The sequence below is a fragment of the Heloderma suspectum genome, chromosome 1 (genome assembly GCF_057233095.1).
Source record: "Heloderma suspectum isolate Gila_16-S chromosome 1, 16-S_ref, whole genome shotgun sequence".
Taxonomy (NCBI): domain Eukaryota; kingdom Metazoa; phylum Chordata; class Lepidosauria; order Squamata; family Helodermatidae; genus Heloderma; species Heloderma suspectum.
The window spans coordinates 129,737,805-129,751,266 of NC_139458.1; the positions used below are offsets into that span (position 1 = coordinate 129,737,805).

Sequence of the window (13,462 nt, forward strand, 5' to 3'; positions counted from 1 at the left end):
CTTCCCCCGTCCTCCATGATTTCTCAAAGAGAATAGACAGCAGTTCTGAGAGCTCTTCTGCCAATTCCTTTATTACTCTAGGATGCAGTTCATCTGGCCCTGGAGATTTGAACTCATTCAAAGTAATGAGGTGTTCCTTGACCATATGCCTATCAATCTCAAGCTTCAATCCTGCCCCTTCAGCCTGTACTTCGCCTTTGCCGGGGGGTCATAGACCCTCTTTTGGGAGAAGACTGAGCCAAAGTAGGAATTGAGGACTTCTGCCTTTTCTTTGACATCTGTTATCATTTTGCCATCCTTATTTAATAGCTGAACCACCATTTCTTTCTAAAAGGAACCTGGTGGTCGGAGTCTACTACCGGCCACCCAATCAAGGAGAAGACAAGGATGAAATTTTTGAAAAGCAAATAGCCAATGTTTTAAGGAAGCATGATGTAGTAGTAATGGGGGACTTCAATTTCCCCGATATTTGTTGGGAGACAAATTCTGCAAAACATGGCCCCTCCAGGAAATTCCTGACTTGTGTGGCGGATAACTTCCTCCTACAGAAAGTAGAGGAAGGAACTAGAGGATCGGCTATCCTTGACTTGATCCTAACCAACAGAGATGACTTAGTGGATAAAGTAGCAGTTACAGGAACTCTGGGGGAAAGCGACCATGTTGTACTTGAGTTCTTGGTTCTAAGGGAAGCAAAAGCCGAGTGTACTCAAACGCGTACCCTGGATTTTAGGAAAGCTGATTTTAATAAACTCAGAACAATGATCAGTAAGGTCCCATGGCAAGCAATGCTAGCGAGAAAAGGAGTCCAAGATGGGTGGGAACTTTTAAAAAAGGAAATTCTCAAGGCACAATCACAAACAATTCCAACAAGAAGAAAAGGTGGAAGACAACAGAAGAAGCCAATGTGGCTTCACAGGAAGCTTAGGGATGACCTGAAAACAAAAAAGGACACATATAGGAAGTGGAAAGAAGGCCAAGTAACAAAGGAAGAGTACAGGCAGGTAGCACAGAATTGCAGGGATGGCGTCAGGAAGGCTAAAGCGGAGAACGAGGTGAGGTTAGCGAGGGATGCTAAAAACAACAAAAAGGCTTTCTTCAGCTACGTGCATAGTAAAAGGCAGAGGAAAGAAATGGTTGTTCAGCTATTAAATAAGGATGGCAAAATGATAACAGAGGACAAAGAAAAGGCAGAGGTGCTCAATTCCTACTTTGGCTCAGTCTTCTCCCAAAAGAGGGTCTATGACCCCCCTGGCAAAGGCGAAGTACAGGCTGAAGGGGCAGGATTGCAGCTTGAGATCGACAGGCATATGGTCAAGGAACACCTCATTACTTTGAATGAGTTCAAATCTCCAGGGCCAGATGAACTGCATCCTAGAGTCATAAAGGAACTGGCAGAAGAACTCTCAGAACCGCTGTCTATTCTCTTTGAGAAATCATGGAGGACCGGGGAAGTGCCAGATGACTGGAGGAGGGCTAACGTTGTCCCTATCTTCAAAAAGGGTAAAAAGGAGGAACCTGGGAACTACAGACTAGTCAGTCTGACATCAATCCCTGGGAAAATTCTGGAGCAGATCATAAAGCAATCCATCTGGAAGCACCTTGACAACAATGCCGTGATTACTCGAAGCCAACATGGATTTGTCAAAAACAAGTCCTGCCAGACAAATCTGATCTCATTTTTTGATCAAGTCACCTCCCTTGTAGACCGTGGGAATGCTGTAGACATCATATACCTCGACTTCAGCAAAGCTTTCGACAAAGTGCCCCATGATATCCTGATGAGCAAACTAGCTCGAAGTGGGCTAGATGAAACAACGATCATGTGGATCCACAGTTGGCTACAGAATCGGACTCAAAGAGTGCTTATCAATGGGACCTTCTCAAGCTGGGGAGAGGTAACGAGTGGGGTACCGCAGGGCTCAGTCCTGGGCCCAGTGCTCTTCAATATTTTTATTAATGACTTGGAGGAGGAGGTGCAGGGAATGCTGATCAAATTTGCAGATGACACAAAATTGGGAGGGATAGCTAATACTTTGGAAGACAGAAACAAAATTCAAAGTGATCTGGATAGACTGGAGTGCTGGGCAGAAAACAACAGAATGGCATTTAATAGGGACAAATGCCAAGTTCTGCACCTAGGAAAAAGAAACCAAATGCACAGTTACAAGATGGGGGATACGTGGCTCAACCACACTACGAGCGAGAAGGATCTTGGAATTGTCGTCGATCACAAGCTGAATATGAGCCAACAATGTGATGTGGCTGCAAAAAAGGCAAATGCTCTTTTGGGCTGCATTCATAGAAGCATCGCTTCCAAATCCCGGGAAGTACTAGTTCCCCTCTACTCAGCACTGGTTAGGCCTCATCTGGAGTACTGTGTCCAGTTCTGGGCACCACACTTTAAGAAGGATGCAGACAAGCTGGAGAGGGTTCAAAGGAGGGCAACAAAGATGATCAGGGGACTGGAAACAAAGCCCTATGAAGAGAGACTGAAAGAACTGGGCATGTTTAGCCTTGAGAAGAGAAGACTGAGGGGAGATATGATAGCACTCTTCAAGTACTTGAAAGGTTGTCACAGAGAAGAAGGCCAGGATCTCTTCTTGATCATCCCAGAGTGCAGGACACGGAATAATGGGCTCAAGTTACAGGAAGCCAGATTCCGACTGAACATCAGGAAAAACTTCCTGAGTGTCAGAGCAATACGGCAATGGAACCAATTACCTGGGGAGGTGGTGGGCTCTCCCACACTGGAGGCCTTCAAGACGAGGCTGGACAGCCATTTGTCAGGGATGCTCTGACTTGGATTCCTGCATTGAGCAGGGGGTTGGACTCGATGGCCTTGTAGGCCCCTTCCAACCCTACTATTCTATGATTCTATGATTCTTTCCTCTGCCTTTTACTATGCACGTAGCTGAAGAAAGCCTCTTCCTTTGTTGCTTGTCCTTCTCTCCACTTCCTATATGTGTCCTTTTTTGTTTTCAGGTCATCTCTAAGCTTTTTGTGAAGCCACATTGGCTTCTTCTGTTGTCTTCCACCTTTTTTTTCTTGCTGGAATTGAGTATTTCCTTTTTTAAAAACTCCCACCCATCTTGGACTCCTTTTCTCAATAGAGCTGCTTGCCATGGGACCTTACTTATCATTGTTCTGAGTTTATTAAAATTGGCTTTCCTAAAATCCAGGTTACGCATTTGGCTACACTTGGCTTTTGCTTCCTTTAGAACCAAGAACTCAAGAATAATATGGTCGCTTTCCCCCACAGTTCCTGTAACTGCTACTTTATCCGCTAAGTCATCTCTGTTGGTTAGGCTCAAGTCAAAGATAGTTCCTTCCTCTACTTTCTGTAGGAGGAAGGTATCTGCAGCACAAGTCAGGAATTTCCTGGAGGGGCCATGTTTTGCAGAATTTGTCTCCCAACAAATATTGGATAAATATTTGTGACTACTATATAATAAATATAGTAGTCCCCCATTACTACTACATCTTGCTTCCTTGAAACATTGGCTATTTGCTTTTCAAAAGTTTCATCCTTGTCTTCTCCTTGATTGGGTGGCCGGTAGTAGACTTCGACCACTGGGTTCCTTTTATTCTTTGCTCCCTTTATTTTAACCCAGATGCTCTCGATGGGGCTACCAAGCTTATCCTCTTGTATTTCTGTGCAGAGATATGTATTTTTTTAACATATAGACATGTTTTAACATGTATTTTAACCCCACCTCCCTTTCTGTTCCTCATGTTCTTTTTTGAACAAGTTATATTCTTCAGTTGCTGTATTCCATTCATGAGAGTCATCCCACCAAGTCTCAGTTATACCTACCAAGTCATAATTTGGGCTTTATGGGTGCAGGCAACCCTTCAGTCACGTCTCTAATCCATCCTCCTGGGAGACAGCATACCTGGTGAGTCCACGGGTCTTCGTGACAGACTTGGATTTCGATCCCACGCAGCAAGGAGTCTCGCACTACTACTACTTTTCTCCTCTTGTTGTTGTAGGCCTTGGTTTCATTGCCTCTGCTTGACTGAACTTCAGCCTCTTGCTCACTCTCATGCAGATTCCCCTGTAATTCTTCCTCTGCAGGCTGTCCTCCAGTCTCATCCTCAAGTACCTGGAAATGGTTCCATAGCTCCACTGCTTCCACTGGTGCAGAGTGGCGTCTAGTTCTTCTTCTCCTGTCACCCTTTTCCAAGGAGTATCCTCTATTGCATTTTTCCTCACCTCAGCATTTTCCTCTTCTGCCTCAGCTTGCTGTTGCTCTTCTAGCTCCTGTACTTCACTTTGCTGCTGTAGTTCCACCGTTCTGTCCAAGAACTCTTCATGTTCTCTTATTCCCTGGAAGGTCAACAGTCTCTGCTCCAGTCCTCTTACTTTTTCTTCCAGCAGTGTGATCAACTTGCACTTGTTGCACATGTAGGCCATGTTGTTCTCAGGCAAGAAAACAAAGATTGCACACACCTTGCAGGTCACCACCACTGGTGAGTCTTGTCCTTCCATAGTGTCATTTCCCTTTTCGTGTCTAGCTTTCTGATTGTTCTAGAGTAGCCTGTGCTTGGTCCTCTACTCACTGGAGGTTAAAAACAGAGTCCCACTGATATGGAAGTGTGTGTTACAAGAAAAATAAATTTTAAAAAATATTTTAAAAATTTTTTAGGGGCCTCGCCCTTGACATCCCCTGCTGAACTCCCCTGGCAAACTCCTGTTTGCTCTCCTTGTTTGCTCACTCTAATCGCTCTCTCTCTGGGAGCTTGCTTGCTTCTATAGTCCCTAGACCAGCTGGAGCAGCTTCCTCTGCTCTGCTCAGCTAGGAGGCAGGAAACAGACTGAAACTTCCTGCCCTCACAGCTGCTGGGAGTACTCAGGCCACACCCCCTCAATTAAAATGGAGCTCTCAGCAGCACCTGGTGAGCTCACAGCCACTCCGAAGGGAAAGGACAGCCCCGGGCTTACTCCAGCCCACTCACCACTTTACCCTTGTCTCCTTTGTCCCCTTTGTCTCCTCTTCCACTGCAGTCTCCTGTCATCCTTCAGCACTGGTTATGGTGGCTAGGGCTGATGGGTGTTGTAGTCCCCCAACCCTCCAGAGCAGATTTAGAGGGTGCATAGAGGGGCTGTGCGGGGGGTGGGGGTGAGGATGGGGAAATCCCATTCTGCAAGCAGTGTCCTTCCACTGGCAGAATGATGCTTCTGGATCCTTGTCCAAACAACTTTTATTTCAGGAATCCACTCTCTCCAGTCATCCCAAATTCCCTTCTCTCCCTCTTTCTCTTCTTTATACTCTATATTCTTCTCTATATTCTCAGTTTTCAGTCTTCTTCCTGTTGTCTGCTCTCATTCCTTTCTATCCTCCCATCCACCTACCCACTTGAAAACCTACTCTGATGCTTCTTCTGAGAAGGAATTCAGAAAGAGATGTTCCACTTTCACATTTATTGTAATTCCTTCAGCTCTTCAGAATAAGCAGTAAACGTCACGGAAATGACTGAAATAGAGATGGCCATCAGTAAGGAGGTTGCAGTTTTATGTTTGTGATGTACATAAATGGTTTACTCTGGTTGTGATGCAAATCTGACCCATTATTTTTACAGCACCATGATTTCATCAGTCCAGACTAAAAGAATAGCCCTTATATCGAGTTTTATCCAATTGGTGTCCCTCCACTGACAGAAGGCTCTTTGATCCGGTGGAGGCTTCTGTCAGCGGAAGGGAGAGGAAAGTGATCCCCCCTCCACTGGTTCAAAGAGCCTTCTGTCAGTGGAGGGACACCAATTGTCTACAAGCTTTTTAAAAGTGCATCACGTACATTAGCTCAGTTATCTTAAAATACCCCTGTTAAGGTATGCCAGTCATATTATCCCAGTATTATGGATATGGGTGGTGGTGGACTGAAGCATAGAAAGAGCCCTCCTAGTTCGTGGTGGAGGCAAAATTGAAACCAGGGGTTTCCCAGTCTCTTCACTCAAACCACTGTGATAACTTGAGATTATGCACTGCAAGATGCTCTCCTTCAATCCTACATTGGCTTCTTGCCCACTCCTGGATCCAGCACAACTTCTTCATCCCTCCCTTCAAAGCTCTCCATAGTCTTGCTCCCTTACCTATCTGCACTTATATCCTGATACACCCCTGCCCATGATAACTCCACCATCCTTCAAGGGGAAGTGCCCTAGCTCAGTGGTGGAGCACATGCTCTGCATGCAGAAAGTCCGAGGTTCAATCCCTGGTGTCTCCAGGTACGGCTAGGAAAGAATCCTGCCTGAAACCCTGGAGAGGCATTGCTGCCAGTCAGTGTCGACAATACTGGGCTAGATGGACCCAGGGTCTGACTCAGTATTGGGCAGCTTCCTATGTTCCTATGATACTCCACAGTCTCCTGTTGCCCCTTTCTCCCTTGCTGCCCCATAATGTTTGGAACAGCCCCTCAGAACACCTGAGTGACGCCACCTCTTTTACTTCCTTCAGATCCCTCCTCAAACATCACTTTTCTGTAAAGCCTTTGGCACAAACCACAAGTTTCCAGACCCATTTCAGCTCAGCCTGAAGCCTAAGCACATGCCACTGGAACAACAATATTTTGCTTTCCTGTTTACTGCTGCCTCCACTTCTCTCCTCTTCCTCAGTTGTTTCTGCTGTGTCAAATTTTAGACTGCAAGCTCCTCAGGGCAGGAATTTTTCTTTTCATCTCCTGTAAAAGTGCCATGTGTACACAGATAGTATAATAATAATAATAACAACAATAATTTAATAATATATTTTTTTTTAAGCTGGAGGGGATCATTGTGTAATAAACAATCAAATGTCTCCTTGAAGTAAAAAGGAACTGCATAGACAAACATTTATTTTAAGATTCAGATGTATTACTATTATTAATTTATGAGACAGATGGGGAGAGCAATCCTATTGCCCCCTAAATAGGGGCCATAGAATTTTTCAGATTCCTGGATCCAAGGCCAGAGACAGCGCTCTGACCTCGGACCCAGGAGTCCTAGCTCCCCTCCCCCTCCCCCTCCCCCTCCCCCTCACAGCCAGCAAGGAGAGAACTGTGCTGGCTACCAAACCTTACAGAACCTTGTGAACTATCCTTAGAACACAAGGGGGTAGCTTATCATGGTGATCACTCGTGACCGAGTAAGATTGTCTTCCAAGAATAGAGTCTTAACAGTGGGTCTGCAGGTGGCTATGAAGGCCAGTTCTGGATCCACACAGCCTCCCACAGTGAGGACATAGGTTTCCAGGTGGAAGGTGATCACGGTGAGTGTTTGCTTGACGTGCCTTCCATTGGGCTCGTTTCTCCCTTTCACCCTGTACTTGTGCCTCTTCAAAGTCCACAGCACCTTTAATATAGGCTGACCTCCAGTTGGAACGCTCCTGGGTTAGAGCTTCCCAGTTCTCAATGCTTATGTTACATTTTCTTAGATTAGCTTTGAGAACATCTTTAAAACTCTTTTGCTGTCCACCAATATTTTGTTTTCCATTCTAAGTTGGGAATAAAGTAGCTGCTTTGGGAGACGATGATCAGGCATTTGAACAACATGGCCAGTCCAGTGAAGCTGATGTTGGGGAATCGTTGTTTCAATGCTGGTGATCTTTGCTTCTTCTGGTACGCTGACATTAGTCCGTCTGTCTTCCCAAGTAATTTGCAGAATTTTTCGGAGGCAGCGCTGATGGAATCTTTCAAGAAGTTGGAAGTGGTGTTTATAGATGGTCCATGTTTCACAGGCATACAGCAAGGTCGGTAGTACAATGGCTTTGTAAACAAGCATTTTAGTCTCCCTGTGAATGTCCCAATCCTTGAACACTCTACGCTTCATTCGGGAGAATGCTACACTCGCAGAGCTCAGGCGATGCTGAATTTCAGAGTCGATGTCAGCTTTTGTGGAGAGATGGCTGACAAGATAAGAAAAGTGATCAACATTTTCAGCATCACACCATTAAGCTGGATTGATGGCGCTATAGAGGGATTGGTTTGTGTTTGCTGGTAAAGCACTCTGGTTTTTTTGATGTTAAGCGAGAGGCCGAGCTTTTCATATGCTTCTGCAAAGAAGTTTAGGATAGTTTGGAGATCTTCCTCTGAATGTGCGCAGATTATGTTATCATCAGCATATTGAAGTTCTATGACAGAGGTTGTAATCACCTTACTTTTTGCTTTCAGCCTACTGAGATTAAAAAGTTTTCCATCTGTTCAATATATGATTTCTACACTAGTGGGAAGTTTCCCTTCAACAAGGTGTAGAATCATAGCGATAAAGATAATGAATAAGGTTGGAGCAATGACGCATCCCTGTTTAACACCTGATCCCACTTTAAATGGATCACTTTGAGAGCCATTGTTATCCAAAATTGTTGCCGTCATGGAGGAGCCACAAGATGTTCACAAATTTATTAGGACATCCAGTTTTCAGAAGGATGGTCCAGAAAGCAGTTTGGTTTACAGTGTGGAAGGCCTTAGTCAGATCAATAAACGCCATGTACAAAGGTTGGTTTTGCTCCCTGCGTTTTTCTTGGAGCTGTCGTGTGGTGAAGATCATATCCACTGTCCCCCTGGAGGGGCGGAAGCCATTTTAGGATTCAGGGAGGACATCTTCTGAGATAGATAGAAGGCGGTCTGCGAGGATCCTTGCCAGGATTTTGCCTGCCGTAGCTAGAAGGGAGATGCCTCGATAGTTTCCACAATCTGTTCTATCGCCCTTTTTGAAGAGAGTGATAATTATGGCATCCCTGAAGTCTGCTGGGATCTCCTCCCTCATCCAGATTTTTTCGATGAGCTTGTGAAGCTGTTGTGTAGCTTCAGGCCCACCTTCTTTAAAAACTTCAGCAGGGATCCCATCAGGTCCACTAGCTTTGTTTTTGTATATTTTCATTTGGTTGATGGTTTTACTGACTTTCTCCAAACTAGGGGATACTGCAAGCTCATCTCTAGTTTATTTTTGTGGAATTTGCGAGAAGACCTCATCAGCCACAATAGAGTTACAGTTAAGGAGGTTGTGATAATGCTTTTTCCAATGCACTGCAATAGACTCTTTATCCTTTAGAAGTTTGGCACCATCTATTGAGCGTATGGGGTCTGTACCATGATTTGTTGGTCCGTAGATGCCTTTGTGGCATTAAAAAAGCCCCGTGCACCATGGACATCTGCAAGATGCTGGATTTCTTGAGCTTTCTTTATCCACCAGGTATTCTTAAGTTCTCTAGTTCTTCTTTGGACCTCAGCCTTTGCACTGGCCTAGATTTTTTTCTTAGTGGCACAGTTGATGTCTTTTTGCCATATTTGGAAGGCTTTCCTTTTCTTATCAATAATATGTTAAATTTCCTATCATTCTCATCAAACCAATCCTGATGTTTCTTAGTTTGGTATCCAATAGTTTGTTCACAGGCTGCGATAATGGAGGTCTTCAGTTTATTCCAGTGTTCCTCGACATTTTCAGGGGTTTCCATAGACAGATGTTCCTTGAGAGTTGTTTGAAAGCAGGCTCGCTTAATAGGATCTTGAAGGGCTTGGGTGTTGATTTTATGTCTTAGTTTTCTTCCTCGGAGCCTACGTTGAGGGACAATCTTAATGGCCATCGTAGAATGAATTAATCAGTGGTCTGTCCAGCAGTCGTCAGCTCTCGTCATGGCTCTAGTGAGGAGTACATCACAGCGATCTCTGGCACGGACAATTACATAGTCTAAGAGATGCCAGTGCTTCGACTGAGGATGCTTCCATGATGTTTTAAATGTATTTTTCTGGTGACAGAGTGTGTTGGTAATAACGAGATTATGCCCTGCACATTTAGTCAGAAGTAAAATTCCATTCTGGTTACTATTGCCGACTCCTTCTTTCCCAATGATCCCCGGCCACAAATCAAAATCATGCCCAACTCTTGCATCCTCCAAACTATTTAAAGAAAGTTATTCAAGAAAGAGGGGGATAGGAGAAAGAAAGACAACACTCTCTCACACACAGACTTCCAAATAAAATAGCAACCTAACCTAGCAAGTTTCATTTTACCTGCTTGCGTAGAGTCTAGGATTTCAGAGCATGTGCAGAGTGCTTTGTATGAAAGATGATTTGAGAGAGCACAATAGCATCTTTGGACTCCTGATTTGGAGAAAAAAGTAGTGGGGTGAAGCTTCACCTATTTATGGGAATTTGAGACCAGTAAAAGCATGCCACTTAATAGAGACAGATTGTTGTTTGGACCAGTGGTAAGAGAGGCTCCATCTCTGATACAAATGGCTTAGTTAGCCAATCAGAAATTTATTTAGAGGCTGATTCCACTTTCTTAATTATTCTGAATTTTTATTACAAAATGACTAGCCAGTTCGAACCAGTTGGGTTACTGTAAAAAAGGGATTAACCTGGGAATGTATATTGTAGACAAAACCCAGGCTATTGCTTCTCAGAAGGGATGCTGAATTGCACTCTAGGTGATGCTGCTGGTTTACATCGGAATTTAGCATTTATTACAATTTATTTATAGATCATACAGGGCGCTATCCTGGCTGGGGCATGCTGGGAATTGTAGGCCTTTTCTCTGTCTAAACATGCATAGTCTTGTGGCCTTATTGAATTATCAAAGAATCTCTTGACTCATGCTAGCTTGGCATCTAGAGTTTAGGCAACGTTTACCTCTTGCCTAGTAACCTCAATGCCAGTAACTTCAAGATTGGATTACTGCAACACACTCTATGTGGGGAAACTCTAGCTCTTTATGTTTAGGATCAGGCCTTTGATGTGAAAAATAAACTTGCTTCTGTTTGGGAAGATTCAGGAATGCAACACAGAGCTCCCCCAACCCTGAAAACTACTTTGCTGAGTGTTCTATTTCCCTCTAGAGCTGTCCCTGCTTTCCACCAAGACATCTCCCACCAGCTTATTTTAACAGTTCCCACCCAGGCCAAGTGCGGGGGGGGGGGGTGTGGCAGCGGCAGGAAGTGCTAACTGCCTAGAGCAGCCCTTGATGGTACTGATTGCTTTAGGGAGTCTTCATGCAAGGTGTATACCTAGTGCCATTTTTGAGGCATTTCTGCCCTCCCCCTACATTCAAGAAGCAATTGGAGGGGGCTTGTGCCAGGGGCTGGTCCCAGGGCCCCATTCATGGGGCTTGGCAGCTGCTGACTTTATCCAGGTAGCCTAGACTCAGTAATCCATGCTCTGGTAACCTCAGTGCTAGACTACTGTAATATGCTCTACACAAGGCTGCTTTTGAAGACTGTTTGGAAACTGCAGTTAGTTCAAAATGCAGCAGCTTGACTGTTAACTATGACTGGGCATTATAATAATATTGTGCTGGTGCTACATCAGTCTGTTCCTGGGCCCAATTCAAAGTATTGGTTTCAACCTTCAAAGCCCTTTAGGGCGTAGTATCAAGTTACTTTAAGGACTTGTCTCTGCACATGCCTACCCATACATCAAGATCTTCAGATGAGAGCCTTCTACACATGCCCTTGACATCTGAGGCAAGGCAAGTGGCTACCAGAGAAAGGGCCTTCTCAGTGGTGGCACCCCAACTGTGGAATGCGCTTTCAAATGAGGTCTGACTGGCACCTACTTTATTGTCTTCTTGGCATCAGGCAGAAACCTTTTTACTTGCCTAGACTTTATAGCCTTAATTTTAGCCCCCCTGATTGTTTTTATCTGCTTAAGATCCTGCTGCTTTTTAAAGTCCTTGTATTTTATGATTGTTGATTTGTTTAATCTTCATTTTAATTCTTGTATTTTTCTTTTATTTAAATTACCCCGGGGAATTCCTATTGAAGGGTGGTATAGAATTAAGTAAATAAATAATAACAAATAAAACCTGTGTGCTTACACCAGCCATATTCCCAAACTTATGAAGGAGGAGGAAGTGGATATGGAATTATGTACCAGGGCAGCAGAGAACAAAGATTAAATGGACGGTGGCAAAATAGCTGGTCCATGGAACTGTGGCTCTCCAAATGGGCTTCCTAGACCTTTTTTCTTAAAGCAATAAATGCACAGTTCTTAACTCGTTTTATCATGGAAAGACCCAATGTCTTTCCTTGAGGTTGTAACTGTATTGTGGGGAGGAGTCTGGCATTTGTCTTGCCTGTCAATTACAATATTTTGTCACCCAGAAAATGGGATTCCCCAGCTAGTGCATCCGTTGCTCCTGGAATTACGATGTGGAATATGATTGCATGAATGTCATGGGAACTGGCTGTGTAATGCCTGTGGCATTGCTAGTGATGAGCAACACCCATCCCTTCCCGTACCTGTGCTATCTTATGAACTTCTTAAAAGAATAGGGGTTGAGCACTCCAGCATTGCAAGACTCAAGCACTGGAATGTTTATGTTGCAGAGCCTCCCCCAAGCTGGTGTCCTCCAGATGTTTTGGACTGCAACTCCCAGGATTCCTGGCCATTGGCCATGGTGGCTGATGCTAATGGAAGCTGAAGTTCAAAACATCTGGAGGGCACCAACTTGGGGAAGGCTGATGTAGCATTTTAGAAAGAAAAGTAGAAAACATCAGCAAAGCCTACCCTTGCATCTTGCAGCAATGTCCCACCATTACATTAACATTCTTTTCGTTGATGAATATTTACTTCCCATTCCAGTGCTGGAGCAAAAATTTCCCATGACTTTTCTGTAAAAACCAATGAACAGGCAGGCTATCCCCTTGGTAACAAGGCTCCCACTTTATTATGTATTGTTATGGGGAGAATCTCACACTCTTCGTACTGGATTGAGGTTAGCATGACTATAGCACTAAGAAGAATGTCTGAGTGTTTAAAAATTCTGGATAAGCCCAACTTTCATCCCCACCTCCTACAGCTCAGTAACTGAGAGTCAGTTGCCTTCTTCCCAGTCCTCCATGGCTGTTCTCATCCCTCAGAAATCAGATCTCACTTCATCTATAATGGAGACCAAGACGACAGAATCTTCTTTGAGTCTGCCACCATCACTGGACAAAGTCCAACAGGGGAAATGTAAGTTCTAATTCTTCCTCTTTAAAAGTGGTCTGGCATTGGCAGGATGATCAAAAAGTCACACATGCAATGCATGCACATACACGCACACACATATATTGGATCACCTCTGTGCAGAATGCACAACCCATTCTTATAGCTCCCATCAGCTCTGTGAACATGCAGCTTGCAACCATAGCTTGAAACATCTCCATGTGTTGGCCCTGACATGAATCAATTGTGCAGTTTCACCACACTCATCGCCCTATAAAAGGGCCATGTGTACATCCCCTATGATAGAATAATAATGCAGAAATGGCTCATGGGACAAGACATTGACTTGGTTTGCACATAACAACAACCCAGAGCATGGGTTGTCATTGAATCATGGATTGTTGTTGAATTGTGGATTGTCATTATGTGTGAACCCAGCACTATGATTTAACTATGGGTTGTTAACCACGAACAACCCAGGATTCACAACCCAACAAACCATGCATTCTTTTCCTGGGCTGTCTGTGCTTAAAAACCCACAGTTAAACCATAGTGTAGAGTTT

The 13,462-nt window shown here is 44.3% G+C and overlaps 1 protein-coding gene across 1 annotated transcript in view; it reads left to right on the forward strand.

Annotated features, from left to right (window-relative positions):
• LMNTD2 (lamin tail domain containing 2) overlaps positions 1-13,462 on the forward strand; it is a 71,218-nt gene that overhangs the window by 35,282 nt on the left and 22,474 nt on the right. Inside the window, exon 8 of the mRNA XM_084851997.1 lies at positions 12,772-12,926. Within this exon, the coding sequence (XP_084708123.1) occupies positions 12,772-12,926 (155 nt within the window). The remainder of the gene's footprint in view (positions 1-12,771; positions 12,927-13,462) is intronic.